Source organism: Grus americana, chromosome 3, assembly GCF_028858705.1.
Source record: "Grus americana isolate bGruAme1 chromosome 3, bGruAme1.mat, whole genome shotgun sequence".
In the NCBI taxonomy this organism is placed as follows: Eukaryota; Metazoa; Chordata; class Aves; order Gruiformes; family Gruidae; genus Grus; species Grus americana.
This window is the reverse complement of record NC_072854.1, coordinates 36,001,234-36,025,849: the sequence shown is the minus strand read 5'-3', so window position 1 is coordinate 36,025,849 and position 24,616 is coordinate 36,001,234. Positions and strand designations below refer to the sequence as shown.

The window sequence follows — 24,616 nt, the reverse complement described above, 5'->3', positions numbered from 1 at the left end:
CAAATCCTTGTCAGAGTGTAAATGCCATGTAGTGATTCCATCTCTGGACACAAACCCCCCTCTTTTTACACTGTGCAAAAGATTTTAAAAATAATGTCTCAAGTCAGCAGTTACTACAAAACTTATCAAGGATGCATGTATTTACCAAAATATTAATTGCTCTTCCAGTGGCCTATAAAGCTTGCTGGTGAGAAAACGCTGCAATCTGCAAAGAAGAAAGTATGTGTCCCTTTGTGTCGGAGCTGCTTTACTAATAACAAAAATATTTTTTGCTAATAGATCAGCAAATATGTAGTGGTGTGAAACCTAGTGTTGAAACTGTTCTTTAGAACAGCAGTCTGGAAACAATACACATTTTGCTATTATACAGATTCCAGTATCCTCCTGTGTTTTCTGTCTTTTCTTTACAAAATACTTTTGAATGAAGCTTTTTCAAAAAATGAAAATTACTATATCAATTAGATACCAGTTCCTTTTGTTTATTTCTTTCCTTGCGCTTTTTGTAATCATACTTTCAGTGGTGTGGAGTGAGGTAGAACTGATCCTCTACCTAACGAAACAAACAGAAGTAAAGCAGTAACAAAAAGGGCACAGTAGTTTCTGAGTGGCTACCAAACGTTCATACTTCTTTATTTTCTTTAATTTGGCTAAACTTATCTGATTTTCTAATGTGAACATTCAGGAACACTTGTTTTGCAACTGAAGCAGATTTCTGTTAAAAGTTAGTTTGCTAAAAGGAAGCATTAAACAAATGTTACCATATAACACATCAAATACGAAGTTTAAGAAACAGAACAGTGGCCAGTGTCTACACAAGTATAAGAATCACTCTTTGGGGAGCCAATTCAACATCAAAGTAACATGTTTTGTAAATATTCATATATTTTGCATATATAGGAAACAAAGGTTTATTATCTGAAATAAATGCATTCAAATTAACAAGATAAATTATTTACAGTATTAAAATAAGTGGTGTTTCAGAGGATTCTTCTGACAAAAATGGATCTGAAGAAACCAGAAGGACTAATGCTAAAAATGTTTTATATTTATGGTGGATATGCACTACTAGGAGACATAATAAAACTAAAATGTTATTTATCTGTTAGAAAAAAAATGCTGTTCATCATAATAGTTGCCCTCTAAATTTATTGAAGACTCTGGATCAGTTAAGGTATTGTTGAACTCATATTTGAAAGGCCTTCTATGTTTAGATGATTTCTGTTAAAATATTAATTATTATTATGAATAAAATTCCATCACACAGAAATAAAATTTTATAAATCAGACAATACATAAATATACAAAGGGAATTTAATCAATATTCATTAATTTTGAACATAAAAGTTTAAAGTAATCATTAAAGGAGTGAAATTTATTCAGATTATACCTTTGAAATCATTAGTCAACTCGGAGTGAATTAGGCCTACTGTGCCTATATTTGTGCATACACAAGTAAAGCCAAGCAGTCAGTATACAATGAATGTAAGAAAGCTGTAAAACTAAGCACCAGATTTTAATTTGCTCAGATAACGGCTTTTGATTCAATGAGAAACTAAGTCTGTCCTAGAAGAATTCGTAGTGATGTTACCAAGTTTAAAAATAAATGTTTTTATTTCTGCCAACCAGCCGTTGTCTCTAAAGCACACAGAAGCTACACAACTCTTAAAAGACAGGCATTATTTGCCTACATGGGAAGCTCTACACACAAGTTGTGTCTTGACTTTAAAATTCATAGTGCTTATTGTAAACAGCAGATGAAACAACTTTCTTTGTTGCCATTTTCACTGTGTATGCAAACACCAACACATTGTTTTCCATTATGAGAGAAGGCATTTATTCAAAATGGCACCTGGATTACTACATTTTTTCAAATTTAAAATTGGAAATAAATTGTCATTTAAAGTAAATGTTTTCCAATAATGGCAATTTTCTTGTCTGGCTCTAAAACTTTTCAATGCACAACAAATGCACTGTTAAAAAGTAGGCTGCTTGTTTTAATCAATTTGCATCTGAGCTGAGTTCAAAAGAACACTCACTCTCCATAAATATAAAGAAAACAAAGGGAATTCATCTGAGAGGTGAAGAATAATTTGATCAAGGTTCTTCAGAAATTTGATTTTTTCTTCTCCATCATAGTCTGAGCTTGAAACGTTACTTTCTTCTGTCTCATTTTGAAGAAGTTGTTCCAGAATCATGCACAAAGAAAAAATATTCTCATACTGGGTAATGTCATACATGGCCTGCATCTGGGAATAAAGAAAAATCGATACGTAAGCACAGTGTGAAAATGCTTCTGCAGCCCACCATCTCAGATGACAGTTTAAGGAATAATGTTATAATCCGCAGTAGTATTTATATAATCAGAACAGTTATATGCTCAGTATGATTACTTCTAGAAACGTTTTCCTTTTTGTGATAACAGCCAAACAACTAAGTCTCCATCATACCACCAAATGAAAAGTCAACATAACCTCCTGTTTATGAGTCAGAGAGGGTTTTCTCTACCAAATTATCCACAGGCTGTGACATACAATAATGCTCTACAGATAAACAACAGCAAAAGCTTTGTTTGTTTTAGGCATATCATTAAAATTGGCTGATTTCTGGTTTCTGAGAAATAAAATGACAAGTAAAAATTTTTTTTACTCTCAAATACAGACAATCATCCATTCAAGTGATGCCTCTAGAAAGCAAATAAAAAGTCCAAATTCTCAATAGAAAATACACAAACCAGTACTACATATCTGAGTCACTTGCAAAGTGGAAGAGTCAGTTTGCCAAATAAGCTCACTGACCAAACCATGAATTCATTAAAAGCCTTACAGCTTTATCTAATATAAATTTACCTGTCCTGTATTTGGAAACCGCAATTTCAAACCAAAGCTTTCAGAATCTCTGCCGTACATAGGGAATAACTGGTAAGATAAAAACTTAAACCTTGGGGAGTTGTCTCTCTGGAATGAAATTCTGTGTCCTCCTTAACAGCAAAATCTACTGATAATATGAAATGACCTTGTTCTGAAAAAGGCTGCAATTACAGCAGCTAGATGATCAGAACTGAAAGGTAAAAATCAGGGCTGCTAGAAAATTAATTATATAGTTTAGAAAATGGATCAACAGCTCTAGCAAGCCTAAACAACTGTTTAGGCCTGTGATACAAAGCAAGATGGGTCTAGGCTTCAACATGGGTCTATGAATCAGTATCAAATAATTTACCCACCCTAAACTGCATACTGCTAGACTTTCCAAAGTGTGGAATTTATTATATAATAGTTGTTTTTACAAACAATGTCAGCCATTTTTGATTCCACTAGAATCTAACAAAAAAGACAGCTCTGCCTTCCTCAGGTAAGGCTGCTCCTAGCTACCTCTGCAGTAGATGGTGGCTCAGGGATTGCTCACCGTCCTTCTGAGATGGTAGTTCTTAAATCTAAAATCTGTGTTGAAGCTCCCTAGGGTAATGGCTTCCACGTAACCTCCCACCTCAGGGACAGCTCGAAGACACCGTAGCCATCCTGTTGCAAAGCCTCAATGTAACAAAGTAATTTTGCTGAGTTTTCTAGACATCTTGAAAATTAGGTTAATTGCTTAAAAATTATTAGCCCTGGTCTTACATGGTCCAGTTCCGTCTCTCTGGAACCTGGTAACAAAAACCTGCAGTTCAAAACCTGCTGCCAGAATTCAATATCGACATTCTTATCACAACAGACAACAAAAAATATAAAAGGAAAAAATTAAGTATTTGCATACTTTTAAAGTCCAATTAAATCAAATTGTATAATTAGGGAAAATCTTCTTCTAAAGCAGAGGTAACAAGACAGTCTTGTTTCTTCAAATACCAAGCACCTGACTCCAGCACAACCATGCCTATACACTGATTGTTTTGACTACTAACTAATACCAGTAAGATAAATGTGGGGTTTTTTTGCTTATTTGACTAAATTACAGCTTTCTAAGTTGAGAAAATAACTGGTATTAGTGATTTCCTGAATTTCTAGAGAAAAGATGATTCTAAAGGCCTACAAAGTCTGCTCTTCAGACTTTCAGTGTAGGAGTCATCTGACCAAATGTAGGCATCAAGCAGCTGAGAGACTTATCCTTGGTCCCTGCTTTAGCCAACAGAGGGAAGCAGGGGGTGGGACTCGGTTGCTTGAATGTAGAATCTACTGCCATTTCGGCTGTCCAAGGGTATCCAAGGCATGTGCATGAGTAGAGCTTTACATAAGAGTCAGCAGCTGTAAGCCAGGAGGAGTACCTTAGGGCATCCAGAATGGTATTAAATGTCTGAGTTTTGGCAGCTGAGTAGTTCTCAGGGTCTTTCAGGACGTAATTCATCCCATTCTAAACTAGAATCCTCAGATGTACCATGTCCTGAAACTCTTTGCAGTGATAAAGTATGATTGTGCCCAGAAAAATGACTATGTAGAAACATAAATTGAAGTTCTATGCTTTTAGCTCCTGGAATTTGGGTATTAGAAGTAAAATGTTACAAGCAAACCCCTTTGTTTGTTTCTTAAGTGTTGGCCTTGTAAATTCACTCATATCTTCCTTTCGCATGAGGAATCAATAGAAAATGTTTCAGTAGGCAAATTATGTCACTTCACTTATCCCCATAACCTCAGGCTCTTCCAAGCAGTTAAGCAATTGTGTTACTTTCAGTGGGTCTTGAAAAGTGCAACTAATTGCAACTTAGTAAACTACCTAATTGATTATGGATAATAGAAACCACAAGCTAACTAATTCTCTTTCCTCTGCAAATACTACTGCACTAAAGGCAAATGATTTTAGCCACACAGAACTGACTTTGAACAGAAAGGGTAAGTCTGATGGCAAGGAGGAAGCATTTTTTTGAGGTAATTGCTTTTCAGGGCACAAATGCACTTTGAAATATTGTTTTATAAAACCAGGAAAAAAGAATCATTTTCTGGCTCAAGGCTTATTAACCTTTCCAATCCATTTAATAATCTGAACAAAACGTGTCTCCATTTCTTTCGTTAGATGTCTTTTGTAGCACTAATTGATGCAATTACTACCAATGCACATTTATGCTACAGGATTTGTAGAGGAATACCTTTACTGTTAGCTAACGGTGCAGAGTCAGATAACAGACCTATTCATCTTGCTCACCAACGTGTGTAAGTGGGTAGTGGCGTAGGTACATAGACGCACACACAGCTAGTCCATCCAGAAAGTTCAGAAGGTATGTCTGTAAAGCAAACCTTATATATAGGCTACAATCCCAGAATATATTAATATCAAGTTTAAATAACTTTAACACTAACTCTGTTTTTCAGAAAGAATTTTAAGATAATCTCTCTTTATACAGATCAGATGGGTATGTGATATGGGTTTTGGACACTATTTTGCTTGTGAGATCAGTCCTTGATGATTTTTCCTCACCAAGTATTTGGAAATGTGTTTCTTAGCAGTAAGATGCATTTTGCACACATCTCAGTTCTGAATTTAACTTTTGAAATTATTTTCTTATTATGATTTCTCAATCCAAACAAACTTTTCAAATTTAATGAATTTTATAAAAATGATTAATTAATATTCAGTTTTACATAAGATGGAAACAAGGGGTACAAGGATCTCCTGGCTGGATTTGATGATGTGCTAATCAGAATTCATATATTTACATCACCAAGCTCAAAACGCAGGAAGTGTCAAAGCTTTTGGCTGAAATAAATTCTCCAAGCTCCTCCTACATTATAGGGTGACCACCTGGAATAGCACACATATTTACTACATAATGTGAAAGCAGGGAAGAAGTTCTCTAACCTGTCCTCTTTACAATGCTATCATAAAAACCGGTACTAAGACATTAACAAACTGCTCAAAAATGTAGGCAGCGATGACAGAATGCTAAAAAGCCATGTGCATTCTAGGTCCCTGGGCCTTTATTATACCTCCTCTTTGCAAAGCAACAGATCAGATGGTCCTGGATCAAATTCCAAGCCACTGCTCTCTTATCGGACAGATTTGGAGTTGGGGTCTTCAGCAAAATTTTGGACAAAAAGTAGGGATCTGAAAGCACAGAATTAATTGAAGGAACCATCACAGAATGGTGGATGTAATTTCTGAGGGTTATTCACAACCAGATTCAGAAAAAATCCCAAGTGATATTCTAAGTGCAATTTCTGTTTTCATTTCTTAGTCGTTCATGCACATTTATATAATTTATTCAAATGCCCTCAACAACAGCAATATAAAACAAGAAAAGGAGAATAAATATTAGCTTTGAAGAAATTCTCTACAATTCTTAAGCCATTTACCAGACACAACTTGTATTTCTAGTGATGCAGCCTGATGAGGCTGGAATTTTCACATGCAGAAGACTGATACTACCTTCTGAGTACAGGCAAATAACATTTATTCCTTTTATGTCTCAAAGGGCCTATAGAATGAGGACAATACTTTACCAGTGCAAATACAAAACAGATTAAAAGAAAGAGCTTATGTTCATGGCAACTAGTATTTGCTTCCATGCAACTCAGATACTTACATAGGCTACGGATGAAGTGTCAGCAGCACCTGTATGCTTTCCAGAATAAGTCAGAAACAGGTCTAACTTGGGAAAACTTATTTTTGGTTTAGAATGGAATGTTGAAATGCTGAAATTTCTCACAAAACAATTAAAATTAATCTAGAAGCACCATTATCTTTGATTAATGACAAAAAGCTTTCCTCCTTTTCTATCCTTATAGTTTAGTCAAAACCTGTTTAGCCTTTTTTTTAGTCCTATGAAGATACCAAGTTTAAATGTATATTGCAACAAATAATTATACACAACATAATGCTCTATAAAATACTGACATAGTGATACAAATTCAAATTAAACTGGAAAGATGAGTGTTTATACACCTTTGCTGTTTAGAAAATCATAAAATTGACACTTCTAGAAGATGGCTATTTTAGCAGAAAAGTGTTCTGCCCAAATTTCCTCAATCCATTGTATTCTAACAGGTTTGCTTGTTGCTATTTTTTTCTTGCAACTTTTTCCATGTCCATTTCTTGGCAAACTTTTACTGTTCAGCAGGGATATAACTTTTATGCTACCAAGGTGTCTCTTCTATGTCCCAAGAAATTCTATTTCAAATTTCACTGAAACATCAGGTGTTAAAAGTTGGTATTTCTCTTCTTTTACATGCATACTTTTCAGAGAAGCATAAAGGCTAGACTGAAATAAATAACAGGAACTGCTAAAGCCTGGCTCATATTGCCCTTCAACCAAAGCAGAGGCAGCAGGAACTGCAGCACCGCCAGCTGCTGGGCTGCGATCACTTAGGTAGTTAAGGAGGATGGAGGACAGAACAGAACCAAATCTTTCATCTAGCCATTTCCAGCAAAAATCCCCCATCTCATCCTCAGGCCCGTCTCATCCTCAGGGAAGCAAATGGGGGCCAAAGCTCCTAGAAATTCTTTAGAGCAGGTAGAAGCAGGCAAAGAGCGTATATCTACCTTGAAATAGTCTATCACCAACCAACGCATCATCTCAGCAACCAGTCCCAGTACCCCTTGCTTCCTTGCAGAAGGCTGCTGGTACAGGCAGGTACACGTGCACACTGAATTCTTGGCAAGAAAATGAAGATTCATGGGCCACAGAACAAGTGTGAGCTGATGTCCCATGTAACACAGAACACGGGACTTACTTACCCAATCTACTTCAAACTATTTGAAGTGGAGCATGCCTGTTAGAAAATGTCTAAACTTGATTTACATGTTCCTAGAGATACACAATCCTGGGTATGCTGCTTTATGGTCAGTTACCCCAACGTATTTTATTTTATTTTATTTTATTTTATTTTATTTTATTTTATTTTATTTTATTTTATTTCCTGCCTTGACTTTCTGGAAGTAGGAGGGGTTGCTCCATCTGGAACTAAGAGGAAGGAGGATCTGGGACTAAACAACAAGGCAGAGACAAACTAAATACAGCCATTGATGTCCACAGAGATTAAAAAAATATTTCTGTGCTCACTATGCCTGCATACAGGAGGGATATTTCTCTGAAATTGTCTTCAGTATTTTAACATTACAGTTGTCCTAACAAGCATATCATTAAAAAAACAAGTCCCCAAATGAAGGACTGAGAGAGTTGGGGTTGTTCAGCCTGGAGAAGAGAAGGCTCCAGGGAGACCTTATAGCAGCCTGCCAGTACCTGAAGGGGCCTACAGGAAAGCTGGAGAGGGACTGTTTATAAGAGCATGTAGTGACAGGACAAGGGGTCATGGCTTTATGCTAAAAGAGGGTAGATTTAGTTTAGACAATAGGAAGAAATTCTTCACTGTGTGGGTGGTGAGGCATTGGAACAGGTTGTCCAGAGAGATTGGAGATGCCCCCTCCCTGGAATTGTTCAGGTCCAGGTTGGATGGGGCTTTGGGCAACCTGATGTAGTGAAAGATGTCCTTGCCCGTGGCAGGGTGTTTGGAACCAGATGATCTTTAAGTTCCCTTTCAACTCAAACCATTCTATGATTCTATGAAATGGGGAGATATTGACAGCATCACTTTCTAGGAAAAAAGTTTCTAAATCATCCTAATGAAAAATAAGAAAGAAGTGACTGGCTGGAAACACAATCAACAACTGATCAGCATATAGTAAATTTTGTGTTTGCTAAGGTAATGCTGACAAACCTGAGTTTTCAGTAGAATCAACACTGTTCTAGTCTACCCAACCAGTCTGAGTTGGAGGTTAATGCAAATATATTTCAAGAATAACTGAATTGTTTCCTCAAGTGGAAATACATTCTCATTTTATGAACAAAGATTAATTCTCACATGGAATTTTGTTCTTGACCCTTCATTTTTCCTTTGAGAAATCCCTATTCAGGCTACTCATCGCTGTGTTCAAGTCCTAAACACAAACCAAACATTTTCTGGAGTGCAGCATGTATGTTTGGATCATAGACATTTTACTTCAAAACAACACGGAAAGTCTTTTAACTGAATGTTCCACAAGCATGTAAATAACCTCTACCTGGATCATTAAAATTTACAAACCCAACAATATCCATGGTATAAAAAAAGCACACAGCAGGATAAAAGAGTTTATCTCTAATTGCTGTTTAGTGTTTAATAACATGCTGATAAGCATCTCTGAAATATTTAAGACAGGCATGCATGAAAGACTTACTAGAAATCTTTTTGTTCTGACTTTAATACTATTGTATTTGGTTAAAAGGTATTTATTTACCTTACAATTTGCCATGACTCAGGATTCAGTTTTTAGTTGATTAGCATTCCTCTTTAATTGCTTTTTGTTTTGTGATTTGAAACACCTATTTCCCTAACATCCCTCCCAGTAACCATAATCCTCATTAACCACGTCAATATTCATCTGCCAAGAAAGTTCAAACTGATTTACACCCTCTTTCAGTATCTACACCAAAATTCACATCACCTAGAATTCCTTATCTAAATTTATACTAACCAACCCCCCCCCCCCAACCTTTCAAAGTATTTTGATCTTTTATTCAATGGGATCTGAATTTCTAGAATTTCTAGTTGTGTGGTCTTTATTCACACTATCACTTTCTTCTCAAGTAGCTATCTAAGATTCAGGAATTCTGCTTACAGATCAAGACCAAATGTGCCTGCAGACAGGGCCAAGGAATTACTAACATTTGTGAAAGTTAAATTCCAGAGGAGGGACTATCAGCTAAACTCTTGGAACAAATGAATCTACAGCGTGTGCAGTGACTACAGTCCTGAGCAGCATATTGTCAGCAACACTTTAGATGTCCCAGCCAGCCTCAAGCTAGGGAGGGTTCAGAAGCAACAGTAAGAATCTTGTGGAAATGATGTCTGCCCAGACATAATTTGTCATACCTTGGAAAATACTTCTGATATAGCAAAGAGAACAAGCACTTTAAATTCTATCACCCAAGGGGAAGATGCTTATCCCTGAGACATCTATGCATTGTGCCTCTTCCACATATCATTTAGGAGGGTCATCTGTTACTAGCCCTTAATATGAAACACTGAATTACAAGAAATTCCCAAGTCATCTTAAGCAATATTATTCTTACCTAGTAATATGATTTCCACAACATATTGTAAAAAATAAAATATACCAGCAGTAGAGCATTCAAGCTTCCATTTTGGAGTAAGAATCATAACAATTGCCTTCCAAGTAACATAACAAAGACACAGAAAGCTTTAAAAAGTAAATTCTAATCCCCGCTATCCTGTTAAAGAAAGCTAAAATATGAGCCACTAAGAAATCTCAAGATATAGAGAGAACAATGAAAAAAATGAACATATGAAACTTCTTGGGATAATGGGAATTTATAAACCTATTTTACTCCAATCTGCAAAGCATAAACCTCAACTGTTACTTCTGTCATATATATTATTTTTGAAATCTGCTCTAGAATTAAAAAAAATCAATTCTTGACAAGCTGAAACATGAAATATGTTGAATTTTTATTATGTTTTCAGAAAAGAATCTGAAATAAAGATTGTGCAAGTATCTATCACAGTATGGGTCCTGCCAAATCAAATGGCCTACTTAAGCATATTTCTAATTTTTAAAAAAAGTAAAGTTGTAGACCAGTCAGTTGCATGCAAAGTCACAACCAGGGAAAAAAGAGAAAGAAACCGACAAAAATAATTTAATGAAATTTCTCAGTTATGAATACTTCAGTATCAGAGAAAAGTTTTTGTTGGGGTTGTTTGTGGGTTTTTTTTTTTTGTTGTTTTTTTTTTTCCTGTTTGAAGAGGAGGAATTGCTTCCTTTCCTGTAAACTCACAGGAAAACAGAACTGTGGGAAAGTGGAGGAAAGAGACTTGTCAATTCAACTATAGAGCAAAAAACTATTTTTAGCTCCCTCAGATATATGCTTCCCTCCAAAAAGGAGCCTTAATACAATTTACGTTGACTTTCAACTCCAATCAGGCATCAATAACTGACAACAGACTGTACCACATTGTTCTGCCTCATCTTCCACCCCATCTTCAAAGTCCCATTTGGGATTTCTCTTTCTCTATCCATGTTCTGTTTATCTTTCAGGGAGTCAAAGGATGGAAGACAGATGATAATTTAGATGTGGTTATGAATAAGCTGCTAATTACTAGTGGAAACTGAGAAAATTACAAAGACGGAGGCCTTAGTACATAAGCATCCAGATTTTATAACTGGAAGGTCAAGTATCATACCAAAGTTATTCTAACATATCAGAAAAACAACCTAACAGAGCAGGAAGATTACAAGCTGTCAACCCATCAGTTTCCCCATTTAGTAGCTACTGCCCTTAAGAAAAGCAAGGAGTAGGACAGAAAAGAGCTCTTATATTTTTTCTTCTTTTCAAGTGTTCTTAAAAGTGGTGAGGAAGCAACTCCTGACCAGAAACCCTACAGTGCCTTCATTGCAGCTGATGTTTGAACTGGCCTTCCCAGACAGAACTGTGTTCTGTTCACAGGCAGACTTGTCTCTCCTTAAAAATTTCCACTCAGTTCCCTGGATCAACCTTATACATATCAAGCTTCTGTTTTTAGCAGAAAGGCGAGAGGTAACATGTTCACAACGTCCCTTCATCGTCTGATGTGCATTTCTTTCATTTACCACAAGCAAGTGTAGGAGTAACATATGCAATAACCATATCAATAAAATAACAGACATTGTTGACATAAGAAATTATATTCTCATCCTACAGGAAATGTCATAAAGTATACAACAATGCTAGTAATCTAAGCAAGTCTTGAATGTAAACATCATATATATAACATTTTTATAGGTAAAGAATGACACTAAGGTAATAACATTAAGTTTTGAATAACAACAACAACAAAAAGTCTTGTATTAATTAAAATCACATCAGAAAACAATGGATTGCTGAAAAATATAGCTATATTAGTTTCAAAATATTTGTCAGAAGTTCACATATCTTTAGAAAACGCACAGAAGTACTGAAAATAAACAACAATCACTTTGCTTTAGTGGCTCTAACAAACACAATCCTGACAGTAATGCAAGATACACGCTTACTAGTACTTAATCATAATTAATTTATTTTTGAAAAGAAGCTTTTGAACATGCTTTTCATCTCACAAGGCTTTTTTTTTGGTTTTTTTTAAAAGCATGATAACCTTGCCTCACATTCAGCTTGACTTACTAAAATCATCTCTTCCAATATTAGGGATGGAAAGTATCAAACGAAACTAGTAAGTGGCAAATGGCTGGTCGAAAACAAATCAAAGTAGTAGGTTATCACACAACGTGCATTTAAACTGCTTGCCGCAGGATACTGTGAAAGCTGAAAGCTTGCATGGCGTGAAAGTCAACAGCTGTATGATAGCGAAATCCACTGATACTTACGTAAAAAGAGTCACCCCCCACCTTAGATAGCCCAAATTGCTGGATACTGGGAGAATGTTCCTGGAAACATTTCCAAACTCTTCCCTGAATGTCTACTATAACCACTGTCAGAAGCAGAATATTTGATCTCTGGTCTGACAGCATGGTCATTCTTGTGTTCTATGTCCCAGTCTACTTAGCTGCCCTACCCAGTACCGACATTAAGTTACTTCAGAGAAGAAAATCCCCTTCCCTTTCCCAGGCAAAGTAAAGCTTGTTTTCAGCTCAGGAAGCTTGCAACCCATGGCTCTATATGCACCACAAACAACTTCTGTTTCAGTGAGTTCAGTCTTTCCTCCAAAGCCAGAGATGGAATCTACCACGCAGGTTCAGAATCGCACAGAAAAAAGGCCTGAACAGAAGCAAATCTAGCGGGTTTTGGGCTAACTGAAAACGCAATATGTACTCGAAGCTTGTATTTATCTGCTGCAAAAGAAAATAGAAAAGCCATGAAAAACAAAACACCTAATAAAGAGCAAGAGGAGTGATTCTAGGCACTGCTCTACATGAGGAAAAGGGCAAAGCTGGTTGGAACCCAAGCCTAAGATCTGTAAGAAAAAAAGTGACATCTGCTTTCTGAATCACTTTGATCCAATGAATCAAGGTCTCCGTATACTTTTCATAAATAAAAAAGGATAATGCTAAAGACAACAGGTTTCCTTCTGATTATGCAGTTATTTTTTCTCTTCCATATTTAGAGGCTGGATATTGTATGACTATTCAAGGCAATGTTCAACTAAGTCAACCTTTGTCTTTGTTTTAGGAAGAACTATTTTATTTATCTACTTATCCTTTGTCTTGTTTTGGAAAGAATCTTATGTTTTCTTGTACAGAAAATAATCTTTAGGAAAATATTTATATTCCATATAAATACAGCATTTTCACAAACTAGTTACCTAAAATGGATGAATATTTCCCTTAGATATGTCTATGAAACAAGACAACAAAATAAGGTGTTTCAATGATTCTAGCATCTGCCTAAACCACCAGCTTTCACTACAATTACGTCATCAAATCCCATAACCTCCTCCCAACTTTCAGAGAATACCATCACCAGACTCTTCCAAATTTTAACTGGAAGACTCAAGAGGCACAGCAGGACATCACAATTTCATGAAAAGTAGACAGGATAGACAAGCAGTGCTACTTTCTTCTTTAATGTATTTAAAGTATGTGGAATATGTATGTAGAATAAATCTTGAACTGATTAATAGAATTTAACGATATAAAAATCATGTTGCTTATTCAGCTTAAATATGTGAAAAATTACAGAAGCAAAATATTTAGTTGAAAATCATACAAAATATATCATGAAATCATGAGTACACTACAGTGTATCTAAAAGTTTATATACATGCTGTAAAGCTTAATTTTACAAGCAATTACTCCTTTGACTAAAACATGACAAAACAGAAAACAGAACAGATTGCTTCCTACAATCTTTTTTGGCTTTACAGAAACTAAATGGATATGACTGTGAGCAAATATGGTTTCTCTTTCAAATTTTACTTCGCCATTAATTTTCCATTATACTCTTTTGGAAAACCCCAAACCAGTAGTTTTCTAGACATTTTCACATTTTTAATTTGTTTGTTTGGTTTTTTCAAATGCTACAGCAGCACAGTAATGTAAAAGGCAGGGTTTTAAGAGCTTCAGAGCAGCAGTTTAGAACTTGTGAGTGTCACAGTGAAACTGGTGCTGGAAAGCAGTGATATGCAGTTCAAGATTGGGCCTCTAAAATTCAGCATGCCAGGAGTAACTCTGAAGACCGTTACAGTTAGAAAGATCCTTTTGAAACCAAAAATCTTCTGCACCTTGTGTGAAAATTGCAGCATCCTAACAGAACACAAAAAAGCAACGTAAACCTGAAAGAGATTAAACTATAAATTGTCCATCAGTTTTTCAATTTCTGAAGCAGAAAAAAGTGTAAAAAATATACAGGAAGGATTACAGACCGGAAAATGCTTCTAATTCAAAAATTTATGATATCATGCAATAATTACTGAAGATAGATCTGTAGTCTGAGCATTATATGATGATGATGATGATGATGATGATGATGATGATGATTGTGGTGGGTTGACCCTGGCTGGAGGCCAGGTGCCCACCAGAGTCGCTCTCTCACTCCCCTCATTCACTAAACAGGGGAGAAAAGGCATAACGAAATGCTTGTAGGTCGAGATAAGGACAGGGAGAGATCACTCACTAATTATCATCATGAGCAAAACAGACTGAACTTAGAGAGGAAATTCATCTAATTTATTACTAAGCAAAACAGAGTAGAGCAATGAGAAATAAAATCAACTCTTAAAACACCTCCCCCCACCCCTCCCATCTTCCCGGGCTCAACTTCACTCCCGGCTTCAACCTTCCCTCCCCAGCGGCACAAGGGGACGGGGAATGGGGGTTACGGTCAGTTCATCTCACGGTGTTTCTGCTGCTTCTTCATCCTCAGGGGGAGGACTCCTCTCATCGTTCCCCTGCTCCAGCATGGAGTCCCTCTCATGGGAGACAGTCCTTCACGAACTTCTCCAACGTGAGTCTCTCCCACGGGGTGCAGACCTTCAGGAGCAGACTGCTCCAGCGTGGGGTCCCCCACGGGGTCACAAGTCCTGCCAGCAAACCTGCTCTGGTGTGGGCTCCCCTCTGCACGGGGCCACAGGTCCTGCCAGGAACTTCCTCCAGCATGGGCTTCCCATGGGGTCACAGCCTTCTTCAGGTGCCTCCACCTGCTCCGGCGTGGGGTCCTCCACGGGCTGCAGGTGGAATCTCTGCACCCCCTCATCCTTCCTCCATGGGCTGCAGGGGGACAGCCTGCTTCACCATGGTCTTCACCACAGGCTGCAGGGGGATCTCTGCTCTGGTGCCTGGAGCACCTCCTCCCCCTCCATCTGCACTGACCTTGGTATCTGCAGAGTTTCTTACATCTTCTCACTCCTCTCTCCAGCTGCAAAAGCTCTCTCTAACTGGTTTTTTTTTTTTTCCTTCTTAAATATGTTATCACAGAGGCGCTGATTGGCTTGGCCTTGGCCAGCAGCGGGTCTGTCTTGGAGCCGGCTGGCATTGGCTCTGTGAGACACAGGGGAAGCTTCTAGCAGCTTCTCACAGAAGCCACCCCTGTAGCCCCCCCGCTACCAAAACCTTGCCATGCAAACCCAACACAATGATGTAAAAGATACCAGGTCATACCAAGTCAACCTATGTCCAAGGGCTTTCTATACCTAAATCTGGAATAGCTTGACTCCCATTCAAGGTAGTTTGGGGAAAGTTCTCTGCTATGCAAGTCACAGTTTGTGCGTAGCCAAACCTGCCATCTAGATTGTTCTAAAAATGTCAAATGTGTCAGTTGGCAATGGCACAACTGGCCTTAACTAAAGGAAAAGATTCTGGAGACTGTAAAGTTAAGCCAAAATCTGGTTGTATAGCACCACCATTTTCAGCAAGCACAGAGTCATTTACAGCAGGCCTCATTCCTTGTGCTAGCAGGATGCCATTGAGAAATGATGAATCTGGGTATGCCAGGATTTGAAATGACCTGAAGAAAGCTGAAGAAAATTTAGGAAGATTTACATATGGCAAGAGAAGCACATGATTTTTCATTGTTTAGTAACATTTCTTATGCCAAAGCTTCAACAGAGCTCAGTAAGATAACCTAGCATTGACTAGTTGTGGAGAGGTACTGACTCTTTAACCTTCACAGAATCCGTTTGAAGGACAATGTTCTGCAGTTGCATTAGATATCTAAGAGATGAGTACCCTAGAAAAAGTACAAATGATTTTATTAAATGGCTGTGCTAAGCCAAAGACCTAAGAACAAGAAAGCTAAAAATGACCAGAAGTACACTCAATTGCACTGAGTCCCCCAAGAGGAGGCTACTGCACCCAAATTACAGAGGTATCATAGAAGTTTAAAGCAATTAAGTTTGAAACAGAAACATTAATTCAAGAAATAATTAGAAACAGCCCAGCTGAAGCTCACAGTATGTTCAAAGTCACAAAAGATCTGAACAATGCCCAGTGAAACAGCACCTGCATGAAGAAACCTAAAAGATAGTGTTTTAGGCAAATGACTGAGGTGTCTGGTAGACCTGTTACAGAATGCTGACATAAATGTACCCATAGGGGCCCATATGGGACCCCGATAACAGCTAGCAAGATTAAGTTTCCAGAAACAGATTATCATTCACGTGAACGTGGTACGATAGCTGCATAAAAGAAACGTCATGGTATCAAACAAAGCAGTCAGAGAATAACATAAACAACTGCAGCAACAGAGCAGTGTGTCAGTCCGTGACAACACTGGAAGTCAAGAACACACTTGCACTTCATGAATTTTGTAGAAAAAGAGTTCAAGTCCACCTTTTAGATAAAGTTGTGATGTCCTCTAATGGCCTGAACCAGCCACAATATTAGGTGAATTACATCTGAAAACCTGTCCTCAGTCCTTAGCAGTTACAACCTGTCCTGCCATTTCTTTCCCTGCTGTAGCCCCATCTCCATCCTTTTGACTCTTTATCTTTTCCTTCCCTCAACTCAGGAAAACAGAAGGTAAGATAAAATGTCCCACTGGCATGACCATGTTCTGGGCCATGAGTGGAACCACATGAATCCGAAATACACAGAAGGTTGTATTTCATCAATCACCACAAACTCTTTTGCTCTTAATGTCTATGAATTCTAAATCTGAACAAAAGAATTTATTTTTTTTATTTTATTTTAACTTCCCACAAGAACATGGTCTTGGGGAAAAAAATTAAAAATAAAATCAAAGAGTAGGAAATAATCAAATCTGAAATCTGAAAAAAAGATACAAATCTCTTTACATTAACTTCAAAACTGTGGGCGTTTTGAAGGGGACTGGACTAGCAGAATAATTAGCACTATTTAAAACACTGCATGCTGCTTCTATAGAAAGTAGAGTTTAAAAATGCCATCAGAATATGGTACTTACTTACCTAAACAACTTCTGAGCTTAATACAGTTTCAAGGTTACAGAAAACAGTCCCTAGTCCTCACCACCATTAAGGCTGCACATGACCTTTTGTGTCAAACAACAAGCAGCACCGTACTAGAAGACTTAAGGTAACTGACAGTCAGAGCCGATTCTCCGAGATGATTCTGTTCTTTCTTGCAGAGGCCACAGTATTTGCCAATTACTAAATGAGCACACAGTAGGGGAAATGCAATGCTAATGTCAGATTTACTGCGCAATCAGTATACAATGTTAGGTATAGCATAATATTTATTAAGAATTTGTACTGAAAAGATGAGAAAAATTCCAACATTTCAGAGTATGACTAGCCTTTCAAAAGGATAGCTGAGCTTCAGTTTGAGTCAGATATATATTTTTTTAAAATTAAATGGTCTGGAACAAGAAATAAAGCATTTTCTGAACTGTGGACCAGATGTAGTAATTCAAAATACCTGCTACTTCATTGTATGCGCAAAGCTATTTACAATCAGCTAATTCTAGTTAATAATTACCGGTAGGCAATACATACAGGAACTTAGCAATGCTTCTTTAAATGCCTTTAGTAACACAATAGCATCCCTCTTTTCTCTTTGCTATTTTAAACAGATATAATGCTGTAAATTTAATGCAATTTAACATAATTGCTTAATTTATTAGGCAGGATTAAAACAACTGTGAAAGAGATTAAAAGATCGTATTAACAAATCATACTAAATACACAGGCCACCTAGCTCTTCAAAATGATTTCAGATGACTGCAGGAAATACATTAACAAAAATATGACAGGAAATCATTATGGATTGACTCACTAAAAGAAGAGAGAAGAAGCAAAATCAAATCCTATTAAAATTAAGGTGCATAGATCACCTTTGTTAGGCTGTAACTGACGCCTAGCAAATTTCCAGTTATTAGAAGGTCTAGCCTACCTGGCATAGGAATCATAACATTACTAACCAGTGAAAGACATCAGCTGCAACATCAAGAAAACTTCCTATTTTAATGCTCAAACTTACTTAATTAGAAGAAAGTCACTATCCTGAATCTGAGCTTTTGTACATTCCCTTGCTATCAGTGCTCTTGTAGAGAATATGGATGCTACAGTAGAGGGAAAATTTCTGGGATAATACAGCGCTTTGCAGACTGTGAACAACCAAGAGACTATTGCTACATTTTAGTGGCTTTAAGGTAGCCATGCAATACATTCCTTCAAGTTTTCCTCATGACAGCAAATTAGCCAAGAAGGAACTCATGCTGTGACTGTTTCTGCTACTGAACTTAACTCATTTAAATCAAATTCCATATTGGCATACAGCCGTTGATTCAGAAAAGTTTTTAAGCGTTCCAGTCTGTGACCTCTTAAAAATTTCCCATTTGGCTTTGTCACAGGTCCATCTCTCTTCCTTAATACTGTGTATTTTATATTCCCTACTGAAGATGGAGGAGATGGGATTATCACCATGTAGAATTATGGTTCATTTAATGTTCTTTTCAGTTCTCAATCCTCTGGCCAATAAGAATGGAAAGACTTTGACTTCCTTAATCCTAAAGGGTTAATTAGACTTCTTCCACCTACTGTTCCTTCAGTGGGATCTCAGGCTAGTGTTCAGAACTGTACAAGGTCAGCCTTGGGCCATTACCAACCACTCTGTATGTTGCTTTACCTTCCCACAAAACTTTCCTGAGAGCTATAATCTCTTTCCAGCATAAAACACGCCCCTGATTTGTTCCAAACCTTTTTGTCCCCAGGTGACACAAGGATTTAGCAACAAGCAGGAAATCAGTTTATATATATTCTCCCCCATCATAGACGCACCCCCCCCCCCAACTCTTGAGTGTCTGAGATTATATCAAAGTTATCAAGTCAAAAGCTCATGTGTAGATGAAGGAACTTAGTGTCTGGGTTCTAGACTGATTTTAATTCCACTCCTTTTTGTGGAAAAAAAAGAAAAAACCCAAGAACTTACGAGCTGCAGAGCCTTCCTTCCTTTAACAGGAAACTGCTCTTGTTTTCAGGATCAGAAGAAAACTTAACCTGTTGTGAAAGATCTTCATGAGCATCATCCTTGAAAAAGGGCTGAGTTAACAGCAGTTCAAGAAGACAATAAAGAAAACTAAATGGAACAACTTCTGGCTATGGCAATACAAATGTACGCACACAGATATAGAGTAAATGCACTTCTCAAGAAGGTATTATAGCCAAAACTGGAAAAAGCAATACATAACAGGAGGGATGTATCAGGCCTCTCGGGTATGTCTACAATGTGAGGGCCAAACTACGCCCTCATCTGGGTGATGCTAATGTCATTATTGCAGTGGATCCAACTCCGTCTGTACTTGTGGAACAGCCAAGAGGCACGGCCTCTCTAAGGTCTGGAGGAACTGGATTCCTCTGAAAAGTGATTGTCATTAAGCCAAGGGATCTTAATATGGTTCTAAAATCTCCAATGAAAAGAAAGACCTCATCCACTCTCTATCATTAGAAAGAATTAAGTTACCAATAGGTAGATGACCACAGAGAAAGGCATTTCTCTAGGTAAGTGTACGAACTTGAACTAGGAGGTGTTCCTCGTGAAAACTGTGCAACATCTTGCTTGATAGGGAATATCAACACAACCACTGCTGCCTGTAACAACCTTGTGATGAATGAATAAGCCTTGGACGGAAAATTCTTCTTGAGGTCAGTACAAAACCACTGGTGAGGGAAGGCAGTTTATGCAGAACTTTGAATTTGTATAGGCAGCTTGATAATTAGCTGGAGAAGCTGATGATGCAAATAAGTGTAACCTTCTCAATTCCATTGTCAATGCTTCTGGGTCTTATCTCTGGATCTTAATTGTTTTATATTGTCATCCATCAACCAGTTCCCATGCGGCCACAACAAACCCCTCTCACCCAAACCAAATGAAAAATCAACCAATCTACATTGGTATCTTTTTTTTTAATCTATCTGTTCATTAGATAGATTGAAACTGGAGACCTATACATACTATATATAAGACTTTGCCAGATTCCAAATGCCGTTGTTAACAGAGAGATATTCTGGCCAACATCTTATGACAAAGGATGCATTCTCCAAAAGGATGTACAGGGATTTCATGATCAAACCAACCAGACTGAATGACTGGCTAAAAGACTTCAGGACTCAACATGGGAAAAAAATGCTTCCTCCCAGAAGCATACAGAGTATACACATGCTCAACTGTGAGCATAACTCCCTGTTATGACCTTCATGAAGATGACGACTAACTTTCTAGAAGGAATTGTGGCAGACTTTGTTGAGTCTCTAACGAGTGTTTGAAGTGTGCTGCTTCTCCTATGCACAGACTTAGCAAACAACTGAAAAGAGGAGGGATGTTTCAGAGAGTAAGAGGTAGAATCCCCATGCTTGTGGGAAGGCAGAACTCACAAAAGCAAGTCAGTTGTGGTATCCTGAGGAGCATCACAAGTCTGAAGACAAAGAAGCTTCTAAATACTGCCAAAACCACACACCAACTGGTCTAAAATGAGGTGGGCTGAAAGAATTCAAGCAATTCCCAGGGTAATTCTCCCAATATACCATGATTTTTGAGTAGCAGGAATGAAAGTGATGCCAGATACAGTATATGCATCTTCTGCTGGTGTTGAAACATGAGACCAAAGACTTCCTTCTGGATAAAGTCAATGGCCTTTGCTGCTTTTCTTTGGCTTTATTACTGTTAATAAGAAAGTTACTAACAGCAGCAATTGTACAAAGCTTTGTAAATTTCTTCTTAATGCTGAAAAAAGGTAGTAGAATCTGAAATGTCAGCTTTCTGCCTTCTTCTCTCAGCAGTTGGAAATTGTCACTGTTTGGAACAAACATCTTTCATTTCACAGCTCTACTTAAACACTAGGTTCATACTGCCTGACTTAAACCACAGCCTTATTATCAAGCAAAAGTGGACAACAGCAAAAAAGGAGAAATATATTCGACCATCAGCAGGATTGTAATAACAGGGAGAGTCAAATACGCAATACAACATTCTTCCTGAACCAATGCTCTTTCTCACCACATTTGTACCAGATCAGGTGGGTAGCACTTAAAATATTTTTATGGAAGTAACCCACATGCACTGTTCCTAAAAGCAACCACCATTTGAAGGTGGAAGACTATCGTGACAAGGAAATAGTTTTTCCACTCATACCTGGTCTTCCCATCCTGGCCATTTGCCACCCCATTTTCCTTCTGAAAAATTAAAACAGCTTTGGAAACATGCAGAAACCATAAGTGAAGGTTTTCAAGGAGTAACTTTGATTTTTTAATTCTTTAGCACATTTAGAACTTCTTGTATAAATTGCACCATGTTCTAACAACATTTTCCAAGAACAAGATGAAGGTTAGAAGCAGAGCACTTCCTGAATCTATTCTTACTCACCCTTTAGGACCCATTAGAAGTGGATCCTCAGAGAAGCACAAAGTATTGGCTGAACATTTCAGCCCTTAGAGAGAAAAACATCTGAAGTGATATCAGTAGTGCAAATATAAAAGGTAAAACAGAGAAGAAATAAAGATTACAGAGAATTAGCTCATATGACAGAATTTTCATGGAATATCCACACAAAGCAACTAGAAAGTTCTTGCACAGGATCTGAAGATCGGGAAAGAAAATATACTAGATATTACCTTTGAACAATGGTGTCTTTCTCATATGCAAGGTTTTTTTACCTTCAAATTTCAATGCCATCTAGTTCTTCCATAATGATAAAGGACACAAAAATACTCAGTTTATCTTCTTTACACCATACTCTGATTTATATACTTCTGTTGTAATCCTCATTTGTTTCCTCTTTAAATCACAATCTTTCTTTCTTTCAGAACAGATGACTTTACAGGTCTCTGAATCTGTTGGTTTTATCCAAACTCTTTCTATTCTGTTTGCTGAGAAGACATTATCACATAACCAAGTCTGCTAAAACTCATCATCTATATCTTTACCAGTTTATCTCATAATCCCAATAATATTTTACAACAGTCACTCTGCATGGAAATAATAGTTAAGAACCTGGTTTCTGTACTTGGTAAATGACATGAAATGAAATTTAAACTCAGTTTTAAGGGTTAAACAAAACAATCATTCATTAGTTGTGAGTAAAAATTACACTAACTGCAATCTCCAAAATTTAGATCTACAACAGCTAGCACCACCTTGCTTCACTAACTGATGAAAGAATAATGACAAAATACTCTGAGTGGTTTTTAATTTGCTGCTCTTGCATGCAGTATGATTTATTTTAGGATTTAAAACTGTGCTTAATTGCATATTAAGAGATGGCAATATGTGCAACAAGATTTTATTAATACCACTCTATGTTGTATTTCATATTGAAAACAATCTACACTGGCTCACCTGTAAAATGAACTCTTAACAAAGGCCTCCTTCATGCAAAGTAGCACATTAATATTCTACACAGACTGTAATTGCCATTCTACTGTTTTTTATAATATTCATATTTGTAAGCAGTTTTGAATAGCAGTCAATTACTTGTTCTTTTGGAATGCTCCCTTTGCATTTATATTACAAGCCTTTGAGAAGACAGTCACTGACTGCTGGGAATAATTTTGCAGGAACATAGATACATTTTTTAGGTTTATTTTGACTTTGTGCAAGTCTGGAAGTATTTCTCTTGCCTTTGTTTTTGAAAAAGTTAACTAATTCAAGTACAGCGATTATGTCAGTAGCTGCACTATTCACTATAGACAGACAATTGGGTCCTGAATTGCTTTAGGAAGATGCAGCGTGACAGAAACACTGTTAGAACATACTGACACAGATGCTTAAAAGACTAATGCAAATTTGATAGCCTATTTTCAGAAGGAACCCTGAATGTTAACGATGTATAAGTAAATAAATGGCAAGAGGAGTTAATGCAATAGAAATATGAATGACCTGTAAGAAGATTAGCATAAGGGTAATACTTAAGGGTAGTTTTGATGTGAAACCGAGAGTTAGCAAGACTGGAAAAATGTAATGTGTCAGATGAGTCATCCCGTGCTGCTAACCCCTGCACATTGTCCAAGTGTTGTGGAAAGTGATGCAAGAAACAAGTGTTTTCTATGAATGACATTTCCTGTTTAGTCCCAGACTGGTTTTGCTGTGCTTGTTAATCAAATGTGACTATTATATAACTGGTATTTCAAGTAGTATGGTAGAGAATTTAGGAAGCTGCAAAGAACAGCGCAATCTGTTAGTCTAAATCACTGATTAGGCTGTATACATCTATCGTTTCCTAAGAAAGTAAATTTCTGTAAGAAAATGGGACATCAGAAGCACTGGTACACACTGACTTCATCTGAAAGGATGTATGCAACTCTCCTCCTTCCCATTTCCAACTTGAAATAAAAAATTCAGATGCCTCAACTAAGGGCTTTGGGTTTATAAACTGCAAGCCTACAGGTGAGTTGCACAGAAAAACCAAAATTTAAGAAACATCAATTTCTTTAACTTTTCTTAATTATTAGAATAGCTGTCTCCCACTCATTGTACCTACTGCTATTCTGAAATAGCACTCCTTCCCAGTACTGTACCAGGAGCTTACTAAAAGATTTCACACTGGGAACTAGGCACACACAAGTGGAAGACTGTGGGGTTTTTTTCAGTTATGTCCCTCTGTGATTTAGCACTTAGTCTTACAGTACAAAGAATTTCTGTTGTTTTTTAAAATCAAGAAACATACAAGATAAAAATATAAATATTTAATTAAAATAAGATTAATGGCAGTTTAGCTTTAAACATAGTCAACCAAAACTGAGAAGTTCTGAAACTAGGAAATTCGACAGCCTTAGAGCAAATCATGCAGTGAAATGACAGGGAACAATTATTAAAAATGCAAAGTTGACAGAGCTGCAAAGCACTGTGAGAAAGGCAGCAAAACCTGGCTGATACCAAAAGGCCAAACAGACAGTGATGGTGACTCACTAGCCCACTCTGAGAACTACACCCTAACTAGAAAATCACATCTATTGCTCAGTCTCAAATATTAGCTACAAGCAGGCACTCAAATTAAGAACCAGAAGCAACAGTACGATGATAAGTAATCCGCTATTTTAGAATTTAGAACTAGACAGTCTTTGTTTGCATATTATGTGTAGCATTTCCTTAAGTTTGTGACAGGCATTATTATTTCTATTTTGTGTGTGTGTATCAGACTGTAGAAGGCTGAAATTCTACACAGTCTATAAAAACAAAACAAAAAAGTACTCCTTTGCTGCTGCTTTGCTTACTTAGAAATCAGTTCTCAAAGGTTTTTATTCTTGCCGCTGCTGCTCTT

At 37.2% G+C, this 24,616-nt stretch overlaps 1 protein-coding gene across 2 annotated transcripts in view; it reads right to left on the bottom strand.

Annotated features, from left to right (window-relative positions):
* Positions 1–605: 605 nt before the first annotated feature.
* MEI4 (meiotic double-stranded break formation protein 4) overlaps positions 606–24,616 on the bottom strand; it is a 148,537-nt gene continuing 124,526 nt past the window's right edge. The window contains exon 6 of one of the 2 annotated variants that reach the window (XM_054821875.1): positions 606–2,246. In XM_054821875.1, the coding sequence (XP_054677850.1) occupies positions 1,995–2,246 (252 nt within the window). In that variant the 3' untranslated portion in view covers positions 606–1,994. The remainder of the gene's footprint in view (positions 2,247–24,616) is intronic. The other variant, XM_054821876.1, reaches the window with a different exon arrangement.